We start from the raw sequence: 27,450 nt of genomic DNA on the forward strand, positions 1-27,450 counted from the left end.
CACAGTGCTTCCTGTAAAGTATTTTGTAGAAGAATGCATTCTTCAAAGAATAAAAATGTAGAAAAGCCAGAACCATTTTATAGACCTTCAGTACCTAAGCAGAAGACCAGTGCTGAGATAATAAATGAAGCACGAAATGCACTAAGGACTTTAAGAACTCAGAGGCCATTTACACCTAGGGAGGACCAAAGGAAACTTTTTGGATCTGCATCTTCACGAACACCAGAAAATAGACCACCTTCCACTTTTAGGTACAGCCACTTTAAGATTTTTTTATTATATTTTAGCAGCAAAAGGATTGATTCTTTTTTTTTATTATAATGTTTATGGTTCTTTTTTCCTGTGTTAGGATGTAATTAGCAGTATAGACTCTCATCTTTTAATGATGCTCACTGGTATTGTTAAACGGTGTGTCCTAGAAGTTCCTGTGATTTGAAACTAACTGTGACAGTCATTACACCAGATTTGGTGTATCTCACCGTTTCCATAAGATTTCTGTTTCTAAAGCCTTTTTTAATTTTTTTTTTATTTCAGAAAAGTCCTCCTTGAGTTCCAAATGTTTAAACAGGTTTAAGATTATTTTCCTTACGGAATAACTGGTTATCTTCTCCTCTGGTGGGAGAGGCTTGTGGTTTAGCATAGTTCACAGAGGGCAAGATCTTAGTTCTGTGATAGCGACAGGAGCCAACTGCAGGGATGGCTCCTGCCTTCTCTGGTGTCCCTCTATCCAGCAGCATGGCTTCTGCAGGAGCTGCACTGCCATTGCCTGCAGCCACGCCTTATGACTGCTCAGAAGCAGATGTAGCAAGGACTTACAATGAGTTATACATGTTCAAGCAACTTCAGTTCCTTTTCTTCTATCTGTCCACACAATGACAGGTTTCAGAGTAGCAGCTGTGTTAGTCTGTATTCGCAAAAAGAAAAGGAGTACTTGTGGCACCTTAGAGACTAACCAATTTTTTTGAGCATAAGCTTTCGTGAGCTACAGCTCACTTCATCGGATGCATAAAGTGGAAAATACAGTGAGGATGTTTTTATCAACTGTCTGTGTGTATAAAAACATCCTCACTGTATTTTCCACTTTATGCATCCAATGAAGTGAGCTGTAGCTCACGAAAGCTTATGCTCAAATAAATTGGTTAGTCTCTAAGGTGACACAAGTACTCCTTTTCTTTTTGTCCACACAGTAAGTAGAAGAGGGTGTCAGTATGCAGGCAGTCCTTTGATTTCCTCCTCACGCCCACTGAGCTATTCTACTTGACACCTAAATTGAATAGCATCTGTAGGATTATGGGAAAGAAGAACAGTATTGCAGATACTCCCACTTGTTTATGAGCAATGGGGGAGAAGATCCTTTGTGGGGAAACCAAATGGGGTCTGGCTTAATATTCTGTTTATGTTCTTTATGCTAGTCTCCACGCTTCCAGTTTTGAATCCGGTGAATCAAGACTGGTTTCTGGTACACGTCTCAGCCCACTGGACCATGTGAGTGCTTATTAGAAAGAATGTTTTGTAATGCTGAAATAAAGTATTGTGAATTGTACCAACCCACTGTAGTGGTATAAAAGGATTATGTGAAAACTGGTTAAGTGGATGTTTTGCGTGGTTTATTAGAATGGTGGGGATGAGAAAGTAAAATTGATTTCTTGAATTTTTTCCTCAAAAAATGAGAGTGCAAGTTCTTTTTATGGTGCTGTAGCTGTGTTGGTCCTAGAATATTAGAGAGAAACGGTAGGTGAGGTAATATTTTTTTATTGGACAACTTCTGTTGGTGAAAGACAAGCTTTCAAAAAGTTTTTCACCAACAGAGAAGTTGGTTCAATAAAAGGTATTTCCTCACCCACCTTGTCTCTCTAACAGTATTTTAGGTATTTAAGTATTCCTGTGTAGCATTCTAACCCAATACAACAGCATTGCAGTAGTGCTTAAGAACCAGAAGTCGAAAATTGACTCAGTCTGTTTTCATATTTAAGGTAAGTGAAGTGCAAAACACTAACAAGTAGCACTGGCATTGAAAAGGAAATTAGAAATTGCTGATCTGCAACTTGCAATTGAAAAGTGTGGCTGAGTTATTTATAATGTACGGCAGTTCTAGTCCATTCAAATGGTGACATTTAAAATTGGGATAGTTACTTTTAAGAACATATATATTGATGTCTTCTATTGAGAAAATGCTGAATTATTTTATAGATGTGCTAGTTTTGTAGTTGAGATTAGTCTTTAATATGTGACAAGGTAATGGACACTTTAAAAATATTAAGTTGTCTAATGAAGTAGTACAATGCACACTAAATCAGTAATATCACTGGTACAGTACAAACATCCTTCAGTAATTCATTGCAGTCATATTTCTGTTCATAATAGCAGCTCACACAATATTGAGTTCTTTGGGAAATTTTAGTCTATTTCCAATTTCATAACATTGCAATTATTTTGATATATCAAAGAAAAATATATGAACGAAGCACCTTTGTTTAGTTCTTATCTTTAAAATGGGGTTTACACTGTGGGGTATTAGGCATTTTTATACAATTATTGTAATTACTATATTAGTATGATCTATTTAGATACTTACAATCTTTGTGGTATCGTAGCTCTGCAGTATCGTGAGAGTCTCCCAAGTGTTTTATAGTTAGAATAACAAGCTTTTTCTTCCTAACCTGTGTAATACTAAAAGCTCCTCATTGCCAGCTGGCAGATGGCCCACCGTACTGTAACTCAAATCAGGCCTGACAAACTCATCACTCCCGACACACTATTGTCATAATATGTATCTAACAGGTGTCAAGCAAGGTATCATGTAAACTGGTGATATGCTGGTCCCCAAAATCATTGTGTGATGTATGTACAGGTTGTGTACAGAGTTGTGTTTGTACTCGAAATATGTTCTTAAAATGTGTTTGGGAGGCAGTGCATAAACTCAGCCTGCCATAGACCAAGGACTTCGTGTTTCCTCAGTTTGATTATTGGCAGAGGACATTAAAAGAATATTTACATATACAGTAAAGAAAGCTAGCAAGCAGCAGCTTAGTGAGCAAACTGGAGGACAGTCTGCACCCCAGGAAGCCTTCCTGGCTCTTGAGACAGAGATAATGGACTTTGGTCAATATAAAGGGTTAATATAGTTATTGATCACTTAAGGAACAAAGGGAACAGCACTCTTTGATTTTGTAAACATTGGGTCCCCTGGCCTGGAGGTGGGAGGTGCTGGTAACTAGACGTAAATAAGAAAATTGCTTAGGCAAAAATTGAAATGTGCTAAGATTAAGTTTTAGTCACTAGAAAGTGTATTCAAATTTTTTTGTTTGTAACCATACCTGTCTTTTTTTTTCTCTTGCTTAGTAGCACTTAAACCTCTGTTCTTTGTTAATAAGCTTATTCTTGTTTTATTACAAAACCATCTCAGTGCTGTGTATTGAAGTGAAAGGTGAGTCATCAGCTAACCCAGCGCATCATCAAAGATTTACAACCTATCCTGAAAAATGATCCCTTACTCTCACAGATCTTGGGAGACAGACCAGTCCTCACTTACAGACAGCCCCCCAACCTGAAGCAAATACTCTCCAGCAACCACACACCACACAACAAAAATACTAACCCAGGAACCTATCCTTGCAACAAAGCCCGATGCCAACTCTGTCCACATATTTATTCAAGTGACACCATCATAGGACCCAATCACATTAGCCACGCCATCAGTGGCTCGTTCACCTGCACATCTACCAATGTGATATATGCTATCATGTGCCAGCAATGCCCCTCTGCCATGCACATTGGCCAAACCGGACAATCTCTACGCAAAAGAATAAATGGACACAAATCTGACATCAGGAATTGTAACATTCAAAAACTGGTAGGAGAACACTTCAACCTCTCTGGCCACCCAGTAAAAGACTTAAGGGTGGCAATTTTGCAACAGAAAAGCTTCAAAAACAGACTCCAATGAGAAACTGCTGAGCTTGAATTAATATGCAAACTAGATACCATTAATTTGGGTTTGAATAGAGACTGGGAGTGGCTGGATCATTACACATATTGAATCTATTTCCCTATGTTAAGTATCCTCAACCTTCTTGTCAACTGTCTAAATGGGCCATCTTGATTATCACTACAAAAGTTTTTTTCTCCTGCTGATAATAGCTCATCTTAATTAGCCTCTTACAGTTTGTATGGCAACTTCCACCTTCCTGTCTGTGTGTGTGTGTGTGTATATATATATATAGTGTGTGTGTGTGTGTATATAATAATCTTCTTACTATATATTCCATTCTATGCATCCGATGAAGTGTGCTGTAGCCCACGAAAACTTATGCTCTGATAAATTTGTTAGTCTCTAAGGTGCCACAAGTACTCCTGTTCTTTTAGCTAACCCAGTGGTTCTCAACCTGCAGCCCAATCAGCACAAAGCTGCGGCCTACAAGGGTAAATAGGTTCAGAACCACTGAGCTAATCTAGTAGGCTGATGTGTACTCTGTCTCTTCGGAGACAGCGAACTTAATAATTTCTATGAGCGTCCAGTGAGACGGACTGGACGTAGCAGGATTATGTCTCTTGGGAACTGGGGTTCACTGGTTCTTACCTTGTGGGTAAGGTTTAGACTAGCAGAGTCTTGAAGTTTCCAGGCAAGGCAGACAGCAGCAAAGCTCTCACTCTTGCTGAGGCAGAGGGCTAACACAGTAGGGTGTCCAGTGCCAGATGCCACAGCCTGTAGAAGCAATAATTTGATTAGTTTATAGTGGGGTCTTTTGGTAGGTTTGTGGGGTAGTGAAAATAAGTTACTGAGGAAAGCCAAGTTAAAGCAATGAGTTTTTCATTTAGTTTTAAAAGTTAAGAGGTCTGTGGTTGTCATTATCTCTTGTGAGAGTGGGTTCCATAGTCTAGGTCAGGGGTAGGCAACCAATGGCACGCAAGCTGATTTTCAGTGGCACTCACACTGCCCGGGTCCTGGCCAGGGGGCTCTGCATTTTAATTTAATTTTTAAATGAAGCTTCTTAAAGATTTTAAAAACCTTATTTACTTTACGTACAACAATAGTTTAGTTTGTAGACTTATAGAAAGAGACCTTCTAAAAACGTTAAAATGAATTATTGGCATGCGAAACCTTAAATTAGAGTGAATAAATGAAGACTCGGCACACCACTTCTGAAAGGTTGCCGACCCCTTGTCTAGGTCCAGCTTCTGTGAAAATTGTCTTCCATACTCATGAGCTTGCCTTTGTTGGTGGAAAATTTTATTGTTCCAGTGGAATATAGCTGTTGTTGGAGGTAATGGTTATTAAGGTAGTGGGGACAATTTTTTGGGTAGCTAGAGAATTTTGAGGATTAAAACAGAGTTGTTCAGCTGGACTCTATATTTTATGGAGATTTAGTGCAGAAAGCAGAGCCCCGAGGGTGATGAATTCATGGATATCTGAGTTGCTAAGCACATGGACTGCTATGTTGTACCAGATGGAGCTTTTACAGGGTCTGTGGTTTCATCCAGTGTATGGAGTTGCAGTAGCCTAGAGTTCATGGATGTGTGGATCCATGTGCCCAGGACAGTGTATAATAGGAATTGGCATAACCAGTATTAATAGTATTCAAATGGGTACTTTTAATTTTCTACAAATTAAGTCAACTTCCTAAGAAGTAGGACTGCAAATAGCAGGCCTTCTTCGAGATGTGCATACTTAGTGTCTTTCAGGATTGGGCACAAAATTTTGTGATGAAGCACATGTTTAATGTAGATGGCTTATTTAAGGGAAATAAATATTATTTAAATTTAATAAATTGCTAAATTAAAGCTAGTTTATGGCTAATTCTATTAGCAATTGAGTTTTCTGTTGGGACTTGTTTTAGACATGCTTTCCTCAGTGCCTATTTTTGTTGGCTCTCTCTGGTCATACTGACATATTTGGTCTAACTTGTTCTGTTGCATGGAATGGCTTATGATTTTTGTTAAAGAAAATTTAGATTTTTTTCTGGTTGCTGTGTAATTCTCACCTAAAGTTAGTCAGAAGTTGGAAGAAAATATATGGTGAATGTTACGAAGTTTTATTTTGCTAATTTTAGGTTATGTGGAAATACAAATGGGATATAACATTTGTATAAACTGATCTTCATCTTTCTTTGTAATAGAAGCCAAAACTACTTTCATCGCCTATAAAAGATGAAGATTCTTCCATTTCCTTCCCGAAGCCTCCAGTGGACCCAATGGAGGTTAGGAAAGTCAGCAGTGCCCGGGCTCGCTTATATAGAACAGCTTCTCAGGGAAATCTCATTTCGGATAAAATATTTCTTCCTGATGAGAGTAAGAGCATTTCAATGTAATTCAAGTATCTAAGGTCTGGTCTACACTGCGGGGGGGCATGCTAAGTCAGTCTAAGTTACGAAACTTCAGCTACGAAAATAGTGTAGCTGAAGTCGACGTACTTAGAGCTACTTCACTGCGGTGGGTCGACTGCTGCCGCTCCCCCGTCGACTCTGCCTACGCTTCTCGCTCCGGTGGAGTACTGGAGCTGATGGGAGAGCGCTCGACAGTCGATTTATCGCGTCTTCATTAGACACAATAAATTGGCCCTGCTGGATCGATTGCTCCGGAGGTAAGTGTAGACATGCCCTAAATCTAAAGCCATGTGATGTTTTAGAGTAAAAATTTCAAAGTACCTAAGTCCCATTTTAAAATATAACTTAGGTGCCTAAATCCCCATTGACTTTCATTTTTGAAAACAGGACTTAGGCTCCTAAATCACTAGGCTCCCAAGTGTCTGTTGCTTAAAGTCAATTTGAGTGGAAGTGATCATAAGATTATAGATTTCATGAGTCTAATGAAAGGAAAAAGTGACAGCAACAGAATAAGGACAGTGCACTTCAAAAAAGCAGACTTTAACAAACTCAGATAACTGGTAGGTAAGGTCTCATGGAAAGAAAAGCCAAAGGAAAAAGGAATTCAGGAGAACTGGCAGTTTCTCAAAGAGTTTGCTGTTGTACCTTTAATATTGTCTGTCCCAATGTGAAGGAAAGATAGGAAGGATAGTAAGAGGCCAGTAATGCTCCATTAGGAGCTCTTTTATGACCTGAAAATCCAATGTGATGCAGTGGTGAAAAAGGCTAATATCATTCTGTGTTGTATTAACAGGAATGTCGTACGTAATACATGGGAGGTAATTGTCCTGTTTTTGCTTGGCACTGGCCTCAGCTGGAGTACTGTGGTCAATTCTGGGCTCCACGCTTAAAAAAATGTGGACAGGTTGGAGACCGTCCAGAGGAGAGTAACAAAAATTTATAAAAGGTTATGAGGAAAGGCTAAAAAAACCTTGGCATGTTTAGTCTTAAGAAAAGAAGCCTGGTAACAGTCTCCAAATAGGAGGCTCGTGTTCAATTGTTCTCCATGTCCACTAAAGGTAGGATAAGAAGTAATGATCTTAATCTGCATCAAAGGAGATTTAGATTAGATAGTAGGAAGAATGTTCTTACTATAACGATAATTAAGCACAGGAATAAGTTACCAGGGTAGGTTGTGGAATCCCCATCACTGAAGGATTTTTAAGAACAGATTAGACAAACACCTATCAGGGATGGTCAAGGTGTACTTGGTCCTACTTCAGGACAGGGGGCCAGACAAGATGACCTCTTAAGATCCCTTCCCAGCCCTACGTTTCTGTGATTATGTGCACCCTGTTATGTGGTTTTATTTGTGTAGGTTTATACAAACTCTAAATATGGTAAAGTGTTAACAGTAGTTTATTGTGGGGAAGGGGAGAACTATTTGATGCATTGCTATCCTGAAAATAAGTTACAGAAAATCAATTAAAACTTTGTAATGAGGAGTCATTTGGAATATAAAAATGGCAAGATATTCAGTATAATAATCAAACTGTAATGTGAGGCACACAGTGTATGCCAGTACCAATCTGTTTATCCCATTTTTGTTCTTACTCCAAAATAAGCATATAAAGAGGCACTCTACAATATGTGCTTCTACCATGTGATTTTATGCCCTCCTATCGTGCCTATCTACAATCTGATCCATAGGTCCCAGCACCATGATATTGCTTTGTTGTCTGGTTAAGGAGAAGAGAATTTAATGGTGATGCAGCCTTTATTTTGAAGGAGTAATACATTTTTCAGTATCAGGGAGACATTTACATTGGCTTTAGTGTAGGTTCCTTTTGAGGACATGTTAACCTTGAGAGTTTTCCTTTAATCTTGATTGTATCTACTGTTTAAATTACTTTTTATATCCAATTTCTGGTTGGTAATCTCAACCTTAATACTGAAACACTTCCTAGTTCTAAGCAGAAAGAAAAGTTTCAAAATAATTGAAAGGCCAAAAGCCTTAAAATATATTGGGTATCTTTAAAAATTAGGTTTTTTAAAAAAGAATGAAATGTCTCTAAAAAGATCTCTGATACAAAGTAGAACATTGTGTTTTAGTTACTTTGATAGATTTCTCTAATTGATGTCAGCTTACTGCGATAATAGGAAAGATAGTATGAAGTAAAAATTCCTATATTACATTTTAAAGACCCCTTGCCGTGTTTTCATCTTGTATGAACATTTTTGCAAAACATTTTATTCCTGATTTTTGCAGATAAGGAGGGGGTAAATTCTGAAGAACCAGCTACCATGGATGATCTTTCAAGGAGAAGTAATAAAAGTTGTTTTGCAGAACTAAGTCCACACTCCAATTTTAAGGATGATGGTATTCCACTAATTTACAATGAGCATAATACGGCAGAGGAGCAAGACTTCTTAAAAGGGGCAGTAGCAACATCTACATTGCAATTCAGAAGTGGAAGGTCAGTATTTATTTTTTTCACTTTCCAGTCACAGTTAATTGCATAATACGTCGTGTGTCAAAATATATAGAACTGCTAGAAATCAAAGATTTTTTTTGTTTTGTTTAAATTCATTGGTATTACTATATGTAAATGATTTATCAGTAAAAACTTATCATTTCCCCCCCTCAACCTAAAGAGATTTATTCCTCTTGTGACAAAAATAAAGTTTAGTTCAATATAGGTAAGGATACCTGCTTGACATGAGAAGAATGAATGAAATAGATGTATATGTGTTCTAATTTCATTTGATCACTAACATTTCAAAGCTGTGGGTCTGCTAGTAACATTCAGAATATATTGTTAGGTTTAAAATGGCTATATAGTCACTTTTACACCTCACAGCCACATTGCTACACATTCTGTGCTCCCAAGCTTCTTATCTTCATAGAAGATGCGTGGAACAAAAATTGAAGATAAAGGGGCAGAAAAAATAATCTGGGTATTTTTTGGTGCTAGTGTCCCTATCAACAAAAGCAAAATGTATGTACGAGTATGTGTGTGTATGTGCACCCATACTAGATTCTGAAGTGCTTTCTTTAAGTATATTTACTGTACTCTCTGGTGGTGGTTTTTGTTTTTTTTTTAATAGCTTTACTTTCATCTTCATACTGCAGAGAGAGAGTCGTAGGGTGGCTTAACAGGTACAGTGTTTCAGCAGACAAATAAGACTGTGCTTACAATCCATTTCTACTGTATCTTGACTGTGATGTCCTTTGTACCATTAGCAGTTGTGTAACACTCAGGCCATGTCTACACTACCCGCCGGATCTATCGATCCCTGATCACTCTGCCATCGACTCCGGAACGCCACCACGGCGAGAGACGGAAGCGGAGTCGACGGGGGAATGGCGGCTGTCGATCCCGTGCTGCGAGGACGCGAAGTAAGTGATTCTAAGTCGATCTAAGATACGTCGACTTCAGCTACGCTATTCTCATAGCTGAAGTTGCGTATCTTAGATCGATTCCCCCCTCCTCCCTCCAGTGTAGATCAGGCCTCAGTGGCATTGAATTCACTAGTATTATCAGCCTGCCATTTCTTTGTTTTGCCCACTAGTAGATGTAGTATACTAGGATTTAATCACTACCTTGGGCAAGCAACTACTTGGTGCACTCATGACACTGGCACCTCCTACAGTCTCTACAGATGACTGATGCTTTTGATGCTTAGGTGAGAAAATCACTCTCCTAAGTATGTATATTTTGGGTACTATGATGTGGCAACTATTATTAAGATTACTGTCACAGTAACTACTGTATCTCTACGCTGAAATTATTGCTACTATATTAATAAAATGTTACAGTAAACTTGTTAGCAGAGTTTGTAATAAGTAGCTCTCAAAATTCATCATAATGCACAATTTCTGCTACTGTAAGATGATGATCCTCTAATTCTAAGCCTGTTAATAGTACTGGATAATTTGGAGAATATCACGTAATGAAGCTGTTTCAATAACTCTATAATAAAGCTATTCTAGCTCTCCCCCTTCTACCCTGATCTTTGAAAGAGGGAGCAAAGGGAAAGAAAATCTGAAAGAATGTGGGGTTAGGGTCAGGGAGGTGAACAGAGATTACTGAACACTGTGTGGATGTATCTATCTATATATACCTGGAAATTAGTTATGGTTCCCAAGAGGGTCCTAACCACAAGACGTGTGTCAACTACTGTTCTTAATAATTGAGAAGAATGAACCTCAAACTGAGTGATAATTGTAAAACTAGCAGGCATGCTAAAATAGTTAAGTTCTCTACAGTGAGCTAAAATTATCTTGTACAAAGTTATTTACTTACCCTTTATTAAATTAATTCATCTCTACAGCTTTTATACAGCTTGCCATACATATGGCACATTATACCATATACTGAAATGTCCAGTAGTTTGAACCACAGAATGTTCTGTTTTGCTTAGTAATAATCGTTACAATTCAGATGGGGACTAACTACTGTATTGAACTATTCTTAAAGACTTGTTTTTTAAAGATGGGTTGATGCCTTCCAAGACCCTTTGTTTATGCTGATATGAAGAGCAGTCCTTTTAATTAATAGGAGTTTTTTCCATGTAAAATATGTTTCCAGTTTGTTCAAATACATGTTCTTCTGTTTTTGATTTATTCTGTTCGTGGACTGTGATTTCTCATCTTTTCTTTATTCTAGATTTTCTTTTCATTTCACTCCTCCCTAAAACTCTCAAGCTTGCTAAATATAATATTTTTTCACTTCTGAGGATGTGACGTGAAGTTTCAATAAGTACCAATCCATGGATCCTCTGGCAATTTTGGTTGTAAAAATGGTGTAGCTGGCACAGCCTCTCACAAATGAAGTATTGCCACATTAACGTGCCCTTTCATGTCTTGAAGGTGCTTATGGATTTGAATCTCTGTCATTACATCTTGCAACTTGGATAGTCTAATTTAAAAAAATAAAAACCTAACATTATGCTAGGCTCTATCCACTGCTGCTGTTTGAGAATGTCACATCAATGAACAAAATATGTATACATATGTGTATATATAAATACAATTATCCAAAATTCCTTTCACTATAAGAAAACTGCAGCAATCCCTTTCTTTCCAACCAGTAACAACATTATTATTATGATTATTATTTATTTAATAATATATTTATATTAACCTAGCATCTAAGAGCTCCATTCATGGATCATGAACCCATTGTACTAGCACTGCACAAACAGGAAAAAAAAGACAGTTCCTACCCCAAAGAGTTTGCAGTCTAAGTAAATTTCTTCCTTCCCTCAGACCTTTTGCAAATGCTCAGGGGGGGAAAAAAAAACAAAACACTTTGCAGATGTAAAAGAATATCTGATACTGAGCCACGAATAAACTAAATTGTTCTCCCCTGGCAATCTTCAAATACAATAAGTGTGTATTATGGACAGTGCAGTGGTGGGAACTATGTCCTTAGCTATTGATATGATATAATAGAGATTAATGAATAAAAGGGAAGAGACAAAAGATCTAAACATTTTATTAAATTTGCAGCTGATTAGTGACCAGCAGAGGAGGCCAAGTACTTGATGTTAAAATTATCTTCAGAAAATGGTGTTGTTTCTAATTTCCCTACTCTGAAATCCTTATATAACTTTAGAGCTTGAATAAATAAAAACCATTTAAAGGGTATGTTGGGGGCTTATTCCTTCACCCACTTACTTCCCTGGTCCTTCTCTCATGAGCAGAGAGCAACAATACCCGAAGTTCAAAGGTGCAAACAATTCGATGTTTATTGGGGTGAACTTCCCGCAAGCATGATTCCAGTTTCCTTCCTTAGTGTCCCCCTTCCCAGCTGTGACACCACAGAGCCTTACCTGTGTCCCTGTTCCCATTCCTGCCCTTAGCTAAACATGATTCCCATTTCCCCCCCACCCACTCACTTCCTGATTGACTGCAGACTATATAGTAAAACTTGAGTTCTGCTTAGCTATACCTTAACCAATCATTTTACTGAAATTTAACTAACCAATCCTGACATATTGTAACATGATGATTATTTAACCAATTATATCCCACCACCTTAATTAGTTTACACCCAGCAAAATTAATTATACAGCAGACAGAAACAATCACAGAACCAGACAGAGATTATACAGACAAACAATAGGGAAATGGGGACTACAGTGATAGAACAACAAAGAAATGAGGATTTCACATCCCAGCTATTGATAAGTGAGTTCTTGCCAGACAGGATGCTATCAAACTAAGTTTCCTTTTACATCTTCTAGGCACTTCCCTTTCTCTGGAGGTGATGGGCATTATCAGGACAGGATTGTATTCCTAACAGCCCAATAGCACCTTATTTCAATGTGACTAGGTTGGAGTGTGAGGATGTGACCGTTCGCTTCCCAGCTTATGGCTGCCTCTGCTGCTTAGCCAAAGGCCTTAGCCTAAGAACAGGGTCTCAGACTGTCACAGTAAGAGAAGGCCCTTACACCGGCAGACAGCGATTTTGGTTGTTTCTTTTATACCTCTATAACTAGCCAAGTGATAAGAATACACCTAAATTCTTAGAGTGTAGGCCTTTACAGACAGGCCTGAATATCTGTATCCTAACAGGGTAACTAATAACTTATCAGAGAAGCATGGATTTTCAGTAGAGAAGATATATATCTAGTTCACAGGATAAGACTCTTCTAAATTATATTCCAGAAAACATACATGCTCTGATTCAATAATTAAACCTGCAGAAAGTGTGAGAGAGAGCTAGAAAAATATACAAATAATACAAAACAAGGGGGGTGGGGGGGAATCAGTTAACTTTGTTTTCTTCAAGTAGGTCTTCACATGTGTTGAGAATTTAAGTTGGCAAGATTAATTCTCAATAAAATCTTGTTGGCTTCATTTCTTCTTTGTGATGTATTGCTGAATTGGCTGTAGTTTTCATGCTTGTCCATCCTTTTAACCTGGTGGTTAGAAGCCACCTATCACTTTGACCATGGAAATCTGCCAGAAAATCCTAATAATTTACAGCAGATGCCAAGTTTGAGTTAGGGAAATGAATAGCAGAGGCAGCTGAACCTGAATAACCAAAACACTCAGCATCTTCAGTTAGAGCTCTAAGTACTTGTCTTAAGACAATTAGGGAAAATCTGGTTTCCAGTCATTTTGTTCTTGAGCAAGTTTTCTCCAACACAGGAGAGCTGTACAATAGGAGTTTTTTCCTCTCCTTTGTATTAGACCTGTGTTCTTAATTTGCAATAGGTGCAGAGAAGGGTAACGGAAATGGTTAGGGGTATGGAACAGCTTCCATGTGAAAAGGGACTAAAAAGACTGGGTCTTTTCAGCTTAGAAAAGAAACGGTGGGGGGGATATGATAGGGATCTATAAAATAACGAATGGTATGGAGAAAGTGAATAGGGATGTGTTATTTACCCCTTCATGTGACACAGGACCTAGGTCACCCGATGAAATTAATAAGCAGCAGGTTACGTACTTCTTTACATAACGCACAATCTGTGGAACTCGTTGCCAGGGGATATTGTGAAGGCCAAAAGTATAACTGGGTTCAGAAAAGAATTAGCTAAGTTCATGAAGGATAGGTTCATCAATGATTATTACTACGTTTTAGTCATGGTATTTTTTTGAAAAGTCATGGACAGGTCATGGGCAGTAAACAAAAATTCACGGTCCGTGACCTGTCCATGACTTCTACTATATGGCCCTGACTGAATCGGGGGTGCGAGTGGAGGGTTTTCGGGGGGGCGACATGGCAGTGTTGGCGGGGGTGGGAGGCGCACATGGCCTGGGACCCCTGCTGGTGCTGGGTGGGGAAGGTGGTAGCACGCGGGCCGGGATCCCTGCTGGTGCTGGGGGGATGTGGGTGGCTGGACCAGCAGGCTCCCTACCTGGCTCCATGCCTCCCTGGAAGCAGGGACATCACCCTTGCTCAGCTTCTAGGCGGAGGTGTGGCCAGGTAACTCTGCGTGCTGCCTCTGCCCAGAGTGCTGGCTTCGCAGCTCATGGGAGCTCTGGAGGTGGTGCCTGCAGTGAGGAGGATGTCCCTGCTTCTGGGAAGCCCCCCCAAGGTAAGCACCTCCCAGAGCCTGCTTCACCCCATCCCGTCCCCCTGCCCCCTCCCACACCCACACCTCTGCTGCTGCTTGGGGAGGGGAATGCGGTGGCCCGAGACTGCCCCAGCAGCGGCCTGTCAACTGGCTCAGGGGCTGCCTGAGGTGCCCCCAGGCCAGGCGCATCAGCCGATGCAGAAGTCACGGAGGTCACGGAATCCATGACCTCTGTGACAAACTCGCAGCTTTAATGATTATTAGCCAAGATGGTCAGGATGCAACTCCATGCTCTCAATATCCCTAAACCTCCAAGTGCCAGAAGCTGGGACTGAATGACAGGGGATTAACCTCTTCTGTACATTCCCTCTGAAGCCTCTGGCATTGGCCTCTGTCAGAGGCAAGATACTGGGCTAGATGGACCATTGCTATGACCCAGTATGGCTGTTTGTATGCAGGTATTGTACATTTTTGCATATTTGGTCCTAAAAAGTACTGTAAAAAGAAAAGGAGGACTTGTGGCACCTTAGAGACTAACCAATTTGTTTGAGCATAAGCTTTCGTGAGCTACAGCTCACTTCATCAGATGCATACTGTGGAAAGTGTAGAAGATCTTTTATACACGCAAAGCATGAAAAAATACCTCCCCACATCCCACTCTCCTGCTGGCAATAGCTTATCTAAAGTGATCACTCTCCTTACAATGTGTATGATAATCAAGGTGGGCCATTTCCAGCACAAATCCAGGGTTTAACAAGAACGTCTGAGGGCAGGGGGGGTTAGGAAAAAACAAGGGGAAATAGGTTACCTTGCATAATGACTTAGCCACTCCCAGTCTCTATTCAAGCCTAAGTTAATTGTATCCAATTTGCAAATGAATTCCAATTCAACAGTTTCTCGCTGGAGTCTGGATTTGAAGTTTTTTTGTTGAAGAATTGCAACTTTCATGTCTGTAATCGCATGACCAGAGAGATTGAAGTGTTCTCTGACTGGTTTATGAATGTTATAATTCTTGACATCTGATTTGTGTCCATTTATTCTTTTACGTAGAGACTGTCCAGTTTGACCAGTGTACGTGGCAGAGGGGCATTGCTGGCACATGATGGCATATATCACATTGGTGAATGTGCAGGTGAACGAGCCTCTGATAGTGTGGCTGATGTTATTAGGCCCTGTGATGGTGTCCCCTGAATAGATATGTGGGCACAGTTGGCAATGGGCTTTGTTGCAAGGATAGGTTCCTGGATTAGTGGTTCTGTTGTGTGGTATGTGGTTGCTGGTGAGTATTTGCTTCAGATGAAACAAAAAATCCAGATTCAGTCTGGAAACTGCCCTTTGGTTCCTTCAGTTGTCTCAGTCAGACATTTATTTTACTGATGCCTTGATCGTGTGGTTTACTGTATGCAAGTACACTGGTATGTCCTATTGACTTCTATGGGCCTTATTCTGGTGCAGTGAAGTGCAGGATCAGAGCCTCAGACTGTTACATCTTCAGGACAGCAACATGTCTTCTAATTTTGTAAAGCACCATGCACACAAGTATCCAAAGTAAAGTGTGGGCATTGGATATCACACACGTGAAAGATAAATGCATACATTTTTGAAAATAAGGGCCTTTTTAATGGCTCTGTGTGTGTGCATGTTAAGTATGTACCTGTATTGATGTAGCAGTTGTTTGTGTCGGACCTTGACACAGGTGTTCTAAATTTCACTCATCAGAATATGTCCAGTATCCTGTTATCTCATTATGGGGATGCCCATTTTCCAGAACTTTCAGTAAAAGACAGTGGTGGTAGTAATTATTTTTTGTTCTGATCTCCAGGAATTAATCTACCCTTTTAATGTCTTCTTTTTCAACTGTCTGAGTGTGATTTGTAGAAGAACCAACTGGTCAAGTGATGCAATGCTTTCAGAGGCAGGGATTTGTAATATGTTTTTCCAAAGATCAGCCTGATGTCTATCCAACAGAGCATGTTTTGTCTAGGATTAGAGTGGAAGAGGGGCAGTTCTAGGACAGAGTACAATATCTGCTCTATCAGAAATGAAGTTTCTAAAGCTTCTGAACTCAATTTTAGTTGTTCATGAGAAGCGGACAAAGTCAGGAGTTATCTGCAGTCTGTTATCTTGTATAAAAGTTGTACTGTGAGAAAGCCGATTAAGGTTCTTCACAGGTTCTTTTTATTGCTTAATCCAAATGGAGTCTTTCTGCTGTTATGAATAGGTTTTGGATCAGGTCCTTGGTCTCAAACTCTGGGAAATTTAGAGCCTCTGGTCCTCATTTCATGAACAGTAATTCAATCCCTAGTGTGGAGATGTGTGCGTATCGTAGGAACAAAGAATTTGGCTTTTTGGCGGGAGTGAGAAATTGGAAAGGCTGTCTTTGCAAGATAGAGGTTAGAAATAGAAACACAGGCAGCCTTGCGCTTATTGGAACCGAGTACTGTTTGTGTTAGTGCTTTCGGTTTTGCATAACATTCAGGTGCAGCATACATAGGTAACAGTATCTCATAATGGATAAGATGGTGTATGTTAAACATGTCCATGTATGAAGATACCTCACCACTACTAAATTACAGTGGCATGGCAAAACCATTATAGTTAGGGTTCCTTTATGACTTCTGATCAAATGTCGATGCTGCTAAGTCCTCTAAAATTGACATGCATGGTTGAATTCCTTTTGAAATTTGGTATGCCTCTGGGGGTTGTAGCGTAGTGTTAGTGCCCAAATTTGGGGTAATTTGAGCTAAGTTGTGGAGATATAAGCCCCCCAAAAGTAGCCTTTTTTTTTCCAAAAAGTTTCTAGGTGGGGTTTCTTTGTGCAGAGCTAGAGATGAACCTTTCCATGTGATTGAGACCATTTTGACCCACATCTGTTGAATTTTACCCAAGGTAGTGCATGGCAAACACAAAATCTTTGGGGGACCCAAATTAAGAATGGTATTTTAGAATATATTCACTTCTTTGCATGTGCAGATGTGTAGTCTGGAAGGATTACACTGCTCATGAATCAATAAAGAAAAAAAAACTTGGAGAGAGAGGATTTCTATGCAGTCATTATATGCTTATCTGGGTACCTTAAGGGAATGTGGCTGATGCCATTGCCCCTGGTGAACGTCCTGCCACTGATGTTCCTAATCTGAACCTTTGTACACCTGTGCAATAGAGATTTAATAGTTTACGTTGCTTGATACAAGTTGTCTCTGTTACAGTGCAGCATGTTTTTATTTTAGGGGGAAGCTTATTGTGAACACAACAGTCACTGGGCAGTCTAACCAACATTCTTGTTATATTGATGGGGGAGGAGTCAGAGACAGAGGACTATGTGAGATGGGAGGGAGTAGGTTGGGATGTAGGGACAGGGAAAGGAGTTATGTCTGCAGGGAGGGTGGGCAAACGAGGATGAGTAGGCAAGCCTTGAAATAATTACTGGAGAAAATCTGTATTTTACTAGCTCCTGGGGGTGGGTAGTAGCTTACCTGCTTGGGGCAGATTAATGTGGTGATTCCAAAGGCATGTAATGTGCAGATTTGGAACTGACAATGCAGGTACCTTGAACAGCCAGCGTTCTCAGCATGTGGATTCTGGATGATTCCTGGATCCTGAGGTTGTACAAGTTTGTGGGAGAGCAAGGAGTACACTGTGACATAGGGGCTGCTGATTTGGATAGAGATAAGTGACCTGCATTGGCATCATGTTTTGCCCACTCTGCAGCATCTGACTAGTGACTTAAGAACTTGTGATCTACTGGACATTGTGGAATAATTCACTTGGGCAGAAATGATTTATTCCTGGTGTACACCTTATGCAATGTTGTAAGCAGATTTGGACTGCAGCAGATATTAGTGTCCAGGCTCAGCAACTGAATAATTGGTATAGCTTGAAAGCTATTAAGTGTTGTAAGACCATTAATTGGAAAATTGGAGGGTTCATGGCTGATCAGAAAGTGTGTACTATATGGTATAGAAACATTACAAGCTGTCCCATCTCACTGTTTCTCAGAGATGGGGTACACCTAATGGACAGGAGTCTGAGGATCTTTCTCTCAGAACTGTCAGTAGTTTGGAACAGAAACTATGTGATTTCTCTCACTGGACCTGCCACAAACTCTACCCTCCAACCATTCTGAAACATAACCAGAAACACCATTCCACTGTAACGTGAGTTGTCCTTCACACTGGGCATTGAATTTTTTTCCTTTTGACCCTTGAATAGTGTTAGATGGAATCCTGTGGGTGAAAGTGAATGGCTTGTAAAAGGAGGCAAAGAGCTTGTACATTTCACCAACTGTGGGGTTGTCAGAGTAAAGGTATGTGCAAAATGGCTGAAAGAGAGCAGTTAAGGTTGCATGGATAACCTTAACTGTGCAGTACCTGGTTTTCAGACTTGAATTTTGCTCAACTCAGTGTTCTAAAAGGGGATGACATACCACCAAGCAACCTTAACTCTGCATTAATGTAGTTTTTTGCCATTGAATATTAATGTTTAGTTGGCCACAGTGTTTTCTTAATATTGAGCAGAAAGTGCAAAGGCCACACAGGAAGTTAGTGGCAATGCAGGAGTTTGACTTCCAAACTCCATTCCTATTCTCTAACATACATACAAAGATTTTGATCTACTACCTATCTAAATATAACAATGTAGCACTTTATTTTATTGTTTTGCTGGAACTGTCATAAATAATGGACTGTGCACATTATGTGTTTATATAGCAGTGGTTCTCAAACTTCTTTTTCCGTGGACCGCTTGAAAACTGCTGAGGGTCTTGGCTTAATGATCTTTCCAAATGTTTGTACTGTTAGCTAACTATTGTAAGGCACTTTGGATACAAGTGCTATATAAAAAAACCTTGATGATAATTAACATTTTTTTGTTCTACAAATAAAAGCTCACAACTCCTATTTTAATATCAGTAGTCTTACCTTTCTAATGCAGTGGATGTATCCTCTCCCCCGCCGTGGCAGCCCCCAAGCTGGGGCTGGGAAGGAGGGGGTCTCTCCTCAGCAGCCGCAGCCCTGGAGCTGGGGAAAGTTGCCTTTTACTCTGGCCGCCGCAGCCCTGCACGTCCCAAATTCCCCTCACTCCCTCTTCTCACCCCATTGCCCCCTCCCACCTATCCCCTATTCCCCACCAAGGCCACCACCTCACCTTACATGTACGTCTTCTCCAGGATCCAGGCACCTAATTTGTGGAGCCATGCCTGCACCACTCCACTAATTAGGTGGGTGGCCCTTCATTCTCTCATGTATGTACGCCCAGGCACGCATCTTAGAGGGAACTATCTACAGACCACTGAATGGAACTCGCGGACCACAGTTTGAGAACCTCTGTTTAGAGGAATTGTTTTTTATTTGCTCATCTTTGGGATGAACTGACCATGAGACAAAATGTCCTTGGCCTGAAGTTGTCCTTGGTAGCCAGTTTTGAAAATTAAATTTCCATTCCACTATTTCTCCCTTCCTTAATTCAGTAGCCTCTCTCCAACCCCTCATTCTGTTCGTTCTTTCCTGCTGGCAATACTCTTGCTACAAATAATGTGTAATTGTTGAAATTATTTCAGGACATCAGCATTCATCAGTTATCTCTTTAATTATTTGCTGTAGCTTTTTTTAAAATTGCTAAGCAATTTGCACCATTGAAGAACAGGACTGAGTATGTGTTCATATAATTATTCTATTACAGACTGATTTATACTTATTTGTACAAAATTTTGTAGCAATTCCATTATGTCTTACAAAGGAAAATATTAATCTTAAAACATGATTATTGTAGCTGTTGTAATAATTCCATTTTGTGTGAGGAACACCTATTATAAATATTGATTTATGCTTCTAGGATATGTCTACACTGAAGAAGAAAAAAAAACAACCAAAAAAACCCCCCAAAAAACCCAACCAACCAACCAAACCAAACTCCAAAAAACCCACTGGGGCAGTGAGTTTCAGAGCTGGGGTCAACTGACTAGGTTCATGGGGCTCACACTATAAAGCTAAAAATAGCAGTGTAGACATTCCTGCTTGCGTTTGAGCCCAGGCTCTAAAACCTGCAAGAGGGGTGGGTCCAGGAAACAAGGCTCCAACCCAAGTGGGAACATCTGCACTGCTGTTTTTAGCCCCAGAGCTCAAGCCTCATGAGTAGGGCCCTACCAAATTCCTGGTCCATTTTGGTCAATTTCACAGTCATAGGATTTTAAAATTTGTAAATTTCATGATTTCAGCTATTTAAATCTGAAATTTCACAGTGTTGTAATTGTAGGGGTCTTGACCCAAAAGGGAGTTGTGGGCGGTGGGCGTCACAAGGTTATTGTAGGGGGAGTTGCAGTACTGCTACCTTTACTTCTGTGCTGCTGCTGGAGGCGGTGCTGCCTTCAGAGCTGGGCAGCTGGAGAGCGGTGGCTGCTGGCTGGAAGCCCATCTCTGAAGGCAGAGCCATCGTCAGCAGCAGCGCAGAAGTAAGGGTGGCATGGTATGGTACTGCTACCCTTACTTCTATGCTACTGCAGGTAGGGTGCTGCCTTCAAAGCTCCATGCCTGACTAATAGCCGCCATTCTTCGGTAGCCCAGCTCTGAAGGCAGTGCATAAGTAAGCATGGCAATACCGTGATCCCCTAAAATAACCTTGCGTCACCCCCCTGCAACTCCCTTTTGGGTCAGGACCCCCAATTTGAGAAACGTTGGTGTCTCCCCTCCCCCCGGTGAAATCTGTATAGTATAGGGTAAAGGCACACAAAAAACCAGATTTCATGGCGGGAGACCAGATTTCACGGTCTATGATGTGTTTTTCATGGCTGTGAATTTGGTAGGGCCCTAATCATGAGCCTGAGTGAGTTGACTTGGCTCTGAGACTTGCTGCCTTGGGATTTCTTTTGTGCTGTGTAGATGGTACCCATAGTGTGTTTGCATCTCACTTTGTTTGTAGGATAGCTGACACAATGGAAAATAATATTCAGTAGTTATTATGGGTGGCTCAATAGAGGTAGATGTTATGTATTAAAAAAGAGAATGTCTTTCCTTTTGTTTTGCATTTCTATTTTTTAGGTTTTTCCTAAGGAAAGATTAATTCTCATTTGTTGGTAACCCATTCAAACATGTTGCTTTGAAAATAAAAATAGCTTTTATACTAAATGTGGTGCTTCTGTTTGTTAACCAGGAGGATACACTATATCTACAAACATTTATTTAATCTTTATTTATTTATTCTTTCTCCTCCATTCCTCCCCATCCCCCAAGCTCTCCCGTGTTCCATCTTTCTCTTCTAGTGCCACAAACAATAGTTTTCTATTGCCATTGCTGATCCAATGTGCCCTTCTTCTATACTGCCTTTCCCACAGTAATTATATTTTTTTCTTAACCCTCTTTGTTATATCTTTGGGAAAAAAAAGTTAATACTTACTTGTTATGTCTCTTCCCTTGCATCTCCAGGCCGTGAGCATTTCAACCCCTGAGCACCGTCTTCTACTTTAACATCACAATGTGATGGTTAGGTTGGTTTAATAGTTTTGCTGACATGGAATTATATTCTCTTTGCTGTTCTTGGTTTTCTTACATCACTCTAATCATCCCTCAGGAACAAGAGACCATTAAGAGCTCTCCCCTGGTGAGGAAGCTTCTGTGTGTGGCTTGTGTAGGGGTCAGGTGTCCCAGGATCTAGGAGCCAGGGGGGCCTAACTGGCCTTCTCCCACGGCTAGTCTGTGCACTGCTGTCTCTTACTAATTGAAAAATTGAGAAACAGTCTCTGGATACAGATGACCAATCTTGATTCTGGTGTTTTGCTCTATCTACATCTAGGATCCACATATGATGTCAAAGGAGTTCTGTACGTGTAAAGCGAATATCAGTCAAGTTCTGTCATGAAAACCGGGGGAATTTTGTCTGTGGTTGAACTGCAGAATAGAATTACCAGTAACATTAATCTATAATTAAAAGTCTAAAAACAATTTTTATATCCAAGAAGAACTTATTTCTTTTTACTTTTATTTAATTGTCACTGATATTTAACTACAATACATATCAGATTTAAAACAAGAAAAGAAAAGAAAAATAAGTTTCCAAATAAGTGAAAAGTAATATAATTGTATGTATGTAGATGCTTTCTCTGGTTGAGGTGTAGGGGCATATAGCGGGCTTTGCCTGGGACCCAGCAGGCCCAGTGGTCAGGCCTCAGTCAAAAAGTCTCTCCTAGTCTTGGGATGGCTCTTCCAGGCAGCCCGGGTGGGGCAGCAGTGGCCAAGTCACAGTTCGTTCTCCTCCTGAGACTCCTGGGGTCTCCAGGCAGCTGTGGGAGGGGAGAAAGGTAGGGAAATCTGGGACCTCACTCTGCAGTAGCCCAAGGGGAGAGAGACGAGGGGTGGCTCAATCCATCCTGGCTGCTATTCCAGATCAGCCTCCCTTGGGCTGCTTCCTACCTCCCTGTTTTCCCTTCAGTTTGGGAAATGGCCCCAGCCCTTTGCTTACAGACTGAGCAATTCAAACTGGGGGTGGGGGCAGGAGGTTTCCCAGCTCATTTTCAGAGTCCAGTTGTTTCCCTTGGGTAAGGGATCAGAAACAGAGGGGGAAAGCACGAGTCAAAAAAGGATTAAAAGTTTATATGGGTGATATGAGGAATATCATATCTCTTGGCATAAACTAATCACTAACTGTTTGGAATTAGGAAGGAACTTCTCATATGAATAAGCTATTTTGTAAATGTCTGAGTACACAATTTCTTTTACCTTTCTCAGAACCTTCTGGTACAGGCAGCTATTAGACATTGGACTAGCTGGGCCACTGATCTGAATCTGATCCAGATTGGCAGGAAGATTCGTTCTTTGAGTGCTTGCACATGTCCATTCCAAAATAGGTGTGTGCGTGCCTTGATCACAGTTGCCGGAATTTTTTTCCTTCGTGGTATCTGTTGAGTCAACTTCAGTGCCCTCTGGAACCGTGCGCTCATACTGCCGGCATAAGGGGACCCACTCCTGCTTCTGTTCCTTCTTACCGCCTGTGACAGTTGCTGGAACTTTCCTCATTGCTCAGGCAATTTATCCCAGTGGTTTTACTTCTTTTTGTGTGTGTGTGTGTGTGTGTGTGTGTATAGTTATTGTAGTTTACTTAGTTTGTTTGTTAGTAGTAGTTTTAGTAGTTAGTGAGTTTTGGATGCCTCCACTCTTAGTCGGAGAGGCTTGTCTGATCCCTGGGGCCTCGTTCACCCATCTTCACGCCCTGTGTGTGGCAAGTCAATGCCCTTGAGTGACCCACACTTGAGCTGTCTCATGTGTTTAGGGGAAGCTCATAGGAAAGACTGTTGCCAGATCTGCAGGGACTTCAAATCCCGCACCAAGAAAGACCAGGAGTTGAGGTTGAAGGTCCTCCTTATGGAGACTGCCCTAAGACCAGTGTCGGAGCTGCGCTTCGACTCGGCACCAAACACCTCAGCTTTGATGCACAGTGCTCCTTCCACTTGTTGAGAGTCCCTGCACTGCTGCTTCTCCCTGGTGCATAAGAATAAGCACCCGGAGAAGTCATTCCCCCAGTGCCGAAAAGAAGCAGGCAGGGGGATCAGGGTAGAGCGAGAGCCGTATCAGGCCGCTCTCACTCTCTGGCACTGCAACAGGCACCTCTGTCAGCCTTGGTACTCCCGCCAGCTCTGCTAACTCTGGCCTGGGAAGTGCCATCCTCCAGCAGACAGTGTACCAGTCAGTTCATGGTACCATCAATGCCAGACGCATTTGCAGCTGCTAGAAACCTGCTCACTGTTCCAGTCCAAGGGTCCCCAGAGATTCAGGACTTGGCACCACCAGTACCAATGAGTGGCAGAGAGCCATTCTTCAGCTTTCGTGCAGCACCACGGCCACCTTGTAGGGGAAATCCACCTATGGTAGCCTGGTTCAGGCTTCTGCGTGATGCCATTCACCAGCACCGAGAGGGTTGGCACCACCTTAGTCTCCACACTCCAGCTCATCGAAGTCCAAAGTGGGGTCCTTCTCTTTCCACTGTCAGGACCACCTGCACTACTCTGCATACCATTCCTACCCTGAGAGAGCCTCAGGCACTATGGTGCCCCCAAACGCTCGGTATCCAGGACTGTGGGGAACAGCACTCGTGCAATGGACTTTTTGGAACCTGTGAAGATTTCCCGTGGTCCAGGGCATCATTTCAAGGCATTCGTATTCTGTGGCCTTGGAAAGTAGGGCACCTCCGTTACCGTGCCGTGAGACCCCTAACCCAGACTCTGGTGCTGAGCCCAGTGCCAAACCTCAAGAGGAGGTCCCACAGGTCTTGGTTGAGACAGAGGAAGGGGCAGAGGCCCCTCAACCAGCTTTAGCCGCCGCCTCCTCTTCCCCAGATGAGGCAGTGTGTGTCCCCACCTCAGGATGATCAGGAGGCCTACCAGGACTTATTAAAGCAGGTGGCCTCGAACTTGGGTGTCCAAGCCGAAGTGGTCAAAGAGATAACACACAGTTTACTAGACATTTTGTCAGCAGTGGGTTCCCTTGAGTGGATCTTAATGAGGCAATCACGGATCCAGTTAGAGCGCTCTGGCAGAACCCTGCTTCCCTCCCTCCCATAGCCAAATGGACAGAGCACAAATACTTCATACGAGCCAAGGGGTACAAATTTCTATTTTCACACCCTCCTCCAAGGTCTCTAGTGGTGGTGGCCACCAATGAGAGGGACCATCAAGGTCAAGCGGGCCCACGCCCAAGGCAAAGGACCTCAAAAAGCTGGACTTGTTTTGGCTGAAAAGCCTATTCAACAGGTGGGCTATAACTCTGAATAGCAAACTAGAAAGCTTTGCTAGGTTGCTATGTGGGAGGCTATATGATTTGCAAGGTTGCCATATGATTTTAATATGTGGGAGGCAATGCAAAAATTTTAAAGCATGCTTTCCCAAAGAGGCCAGACAGGAATTCTCCTTTTCACTGGTTGAAGAAGGGAAGACAGTCACCTGGGCCTCCCTGCAGGCAGTCTTGGATGCCTCTGATTCTGTGGCCCAGTTGATGGCTATGGCTGTTACCATGTGCAGAAGCTAGTGGTTACAGTCCTTGGGGGTTTCCTCAGAAGGTCTAGCAAACCCTCCAGGATCTCCCATTCACAGGGTCCTCGCTCTTTACAGAGCAAACAGACACCAAACTCCATGGACTTTAGGGTTGTCTTAGTGTCTGTGTCTGTATACACCAGCAGTGCCCAGAAAACACTACAGACTTTGACAGACTGGACACTATTTTGCGCATCTTGCCAGACAGGACCAGCAGAGGAGGAAGAACAAAGGGATCAGGCATAGACCCCCTCCACCGACCTCCTCCTCAGGGCTGATGCAATCTACCCCTAAACACTCGGGCAGCTTGAAGCACTTGTTTTGACGAGACACTCGAAGATGACATCTCAGTCTTTCCTAATACTCACACCCCACCTGGGGGGCAGAGAGCGTCTGACTCCCTGCAGGGCAGGGCCCTCCAGTTCTGGCACATGTGGGAGGGGCAAATGTGACAGACTTCCTTCCTCTACTCCCCACAACTCACCTCCATGTCCTACTTACTACTCCTCGTAATGCCTAAACCCTCTTACAGTATTCCCCAGCTCTACGTGGAAAAAAGGAATAAGAATCTAAAAATACACTGAGCACCTTGTGTTAGGAACCCCTTGACATTAAGCACACTCAAATCCGCCTGGTTACATTATCCAAACTCTTTCATCTTACCTCTAGTTATCAGTAGTAATTGATTAATGCTGGGGCTGAGTCAGGATATGCTTCTACGGGCACAAGGTTCTGAAGATCCAGAGCAGGCTGCGCAGCGGGGACAGGAGGATGGTGAAGGAATTTGGCAACATGTGACCTCCAGAAGAAGGGGGAATGTCCATGTACCAGCAACGCAGATACAGGTAAGTAACCGTTTTCATGTTCTCTCCACAGGTGCGATTGCGGGGAGTGGCCCAGATGATACATCTGGGGAAGGGAGCAGAAGGAGACTCCACCAGTTGAAAGGCATGAGATGCACTGTCTTAAGGTTGGGGGTTCCACGACCACCACTCCCAAGAGAAGGAGGCGGGTGGTGGTGGTCGGGGACTCTCTCCTCAGGGGGACTGAGTCATCTATCTGCCACCCTGACCGGGAAAACAGAGAAGTCTGCTGCTTGCCAGGGGCTAAGATTCGTGATGTGACGGAGAGTCTGCCGAGACTCATCAAGCCCTCGGACCACTACCCCTTCCTGCTTTTCCACGTGGGCACCAATGATACTGCCAAGAATGACCTTGAGCGGATCACTGCAGACTACGTGGCTCTGGGAAGGAGGATAAAGGAGTATGAGGCGCAAGTGGTGTTCCCTACCCCGGCCTTTTCCTTCCACGGGATCATCGAATCGTGGAAGTCAATGAATGGCTACGCAGATGGTGTCGGAGAGAAGGCTTTGGATTCTTCAACCATGGGATGGTGTTCCAAGAAGGAGGAGTGCTAGGCAGAGACGGGCTCCACTTAACGAAGAGAGGGAAGAGCATCTTCGCGAGCAGGCTGGCTAACTTAGTGAGGAGGGCTTTAAACTAGGCTCACCGGGGGAAGGAGACCAAAGCCCTGAGGTAAGTGGGGAAGCGGGATACCGGGAGGAAGCATGAGCAGGAGCGTGTGAGAGGGGAGGGCTCCTGCCTCATACTGAGAACGAGGGGCGATCAGCGGGTTATCTCAAGTGCCTATATACAAATGCACAAAGCCTGGGAAACAAGCAGGGAGAACTGGAGGTCCTGGCAAAGTCAGGGAATTATGATGTGATTGGAATAACAGAGACTTGGTGGGATAACTCGCATGACTGGAGTACTGTCATGGATGGGTATAAACTGTTCAGGAAGGACAGGGAGGCCAGAAAAGGTGGGGGTGTTGCACTGTGTGTAGGGGAGCAGTATGACTGCTCAGAGCTCAAGTATGAAACTGCAGAAAAACCTGAGAGTCTCTGGATTAAGTTTAGAAGCGTGAGCAACAAGGGTGATGTTGTGGTGGGAGTCTGCTATAGACCACCGGACCAGGGGGATGAGGTGGACAAGGCTTTCTTCCAGCAAGTCGCAGAAGCTACTAGATTGCACGCCCTGGTTCTCATGGGCGACTTCAATCATCCTGATATCTGCTGGGAGAGCAATACAGCGGTGCACAGAC

At 42.1% G+C, this 27,450-nt stretch overlaps 1 protein-coding gene across 1 annotated transcript in view; it reads left to right on the forward strand.

Annotated features, from left to right (window-relative positions):
* The window catches only part of ARMC2 (armadillo repeat containing 2), a 119,551-nt gene that overhangs the window by 4,790 nt on the left and 87,311 nt on the right, over positions 1-27,450 (forward strand). The window contains 5 exon segments of the mRNA XM_043542755.1: positions 6-251; positions 1,413-1,485; positions 6,117-6,288; positions 8,572-8,779; positions 9,547-9,702. Coding sequence (XP_043398690.1) covers positions 34-251; positions 1,413-1,485; positions 6,117-6,288; positions 8,572-8,779; positions 9,547-9,702 — 827 coding nt within the window. The 5' untranslated portion in view covers positions 6-33.

Source organism: Chelonia mydas, chromosome 3, assembly GCF_015237465.2.
Source record: "Chelonia mydas isolate rCheMyd1 chromosome 3, rCheMyd1.pri.v2, whole genome shotgun sequence".
Lineage (NCBI taxonomy): Eukaryota > Metazoa > Chordata > Testudines > Cheloniidae > Chelonia > Chelonia mydas.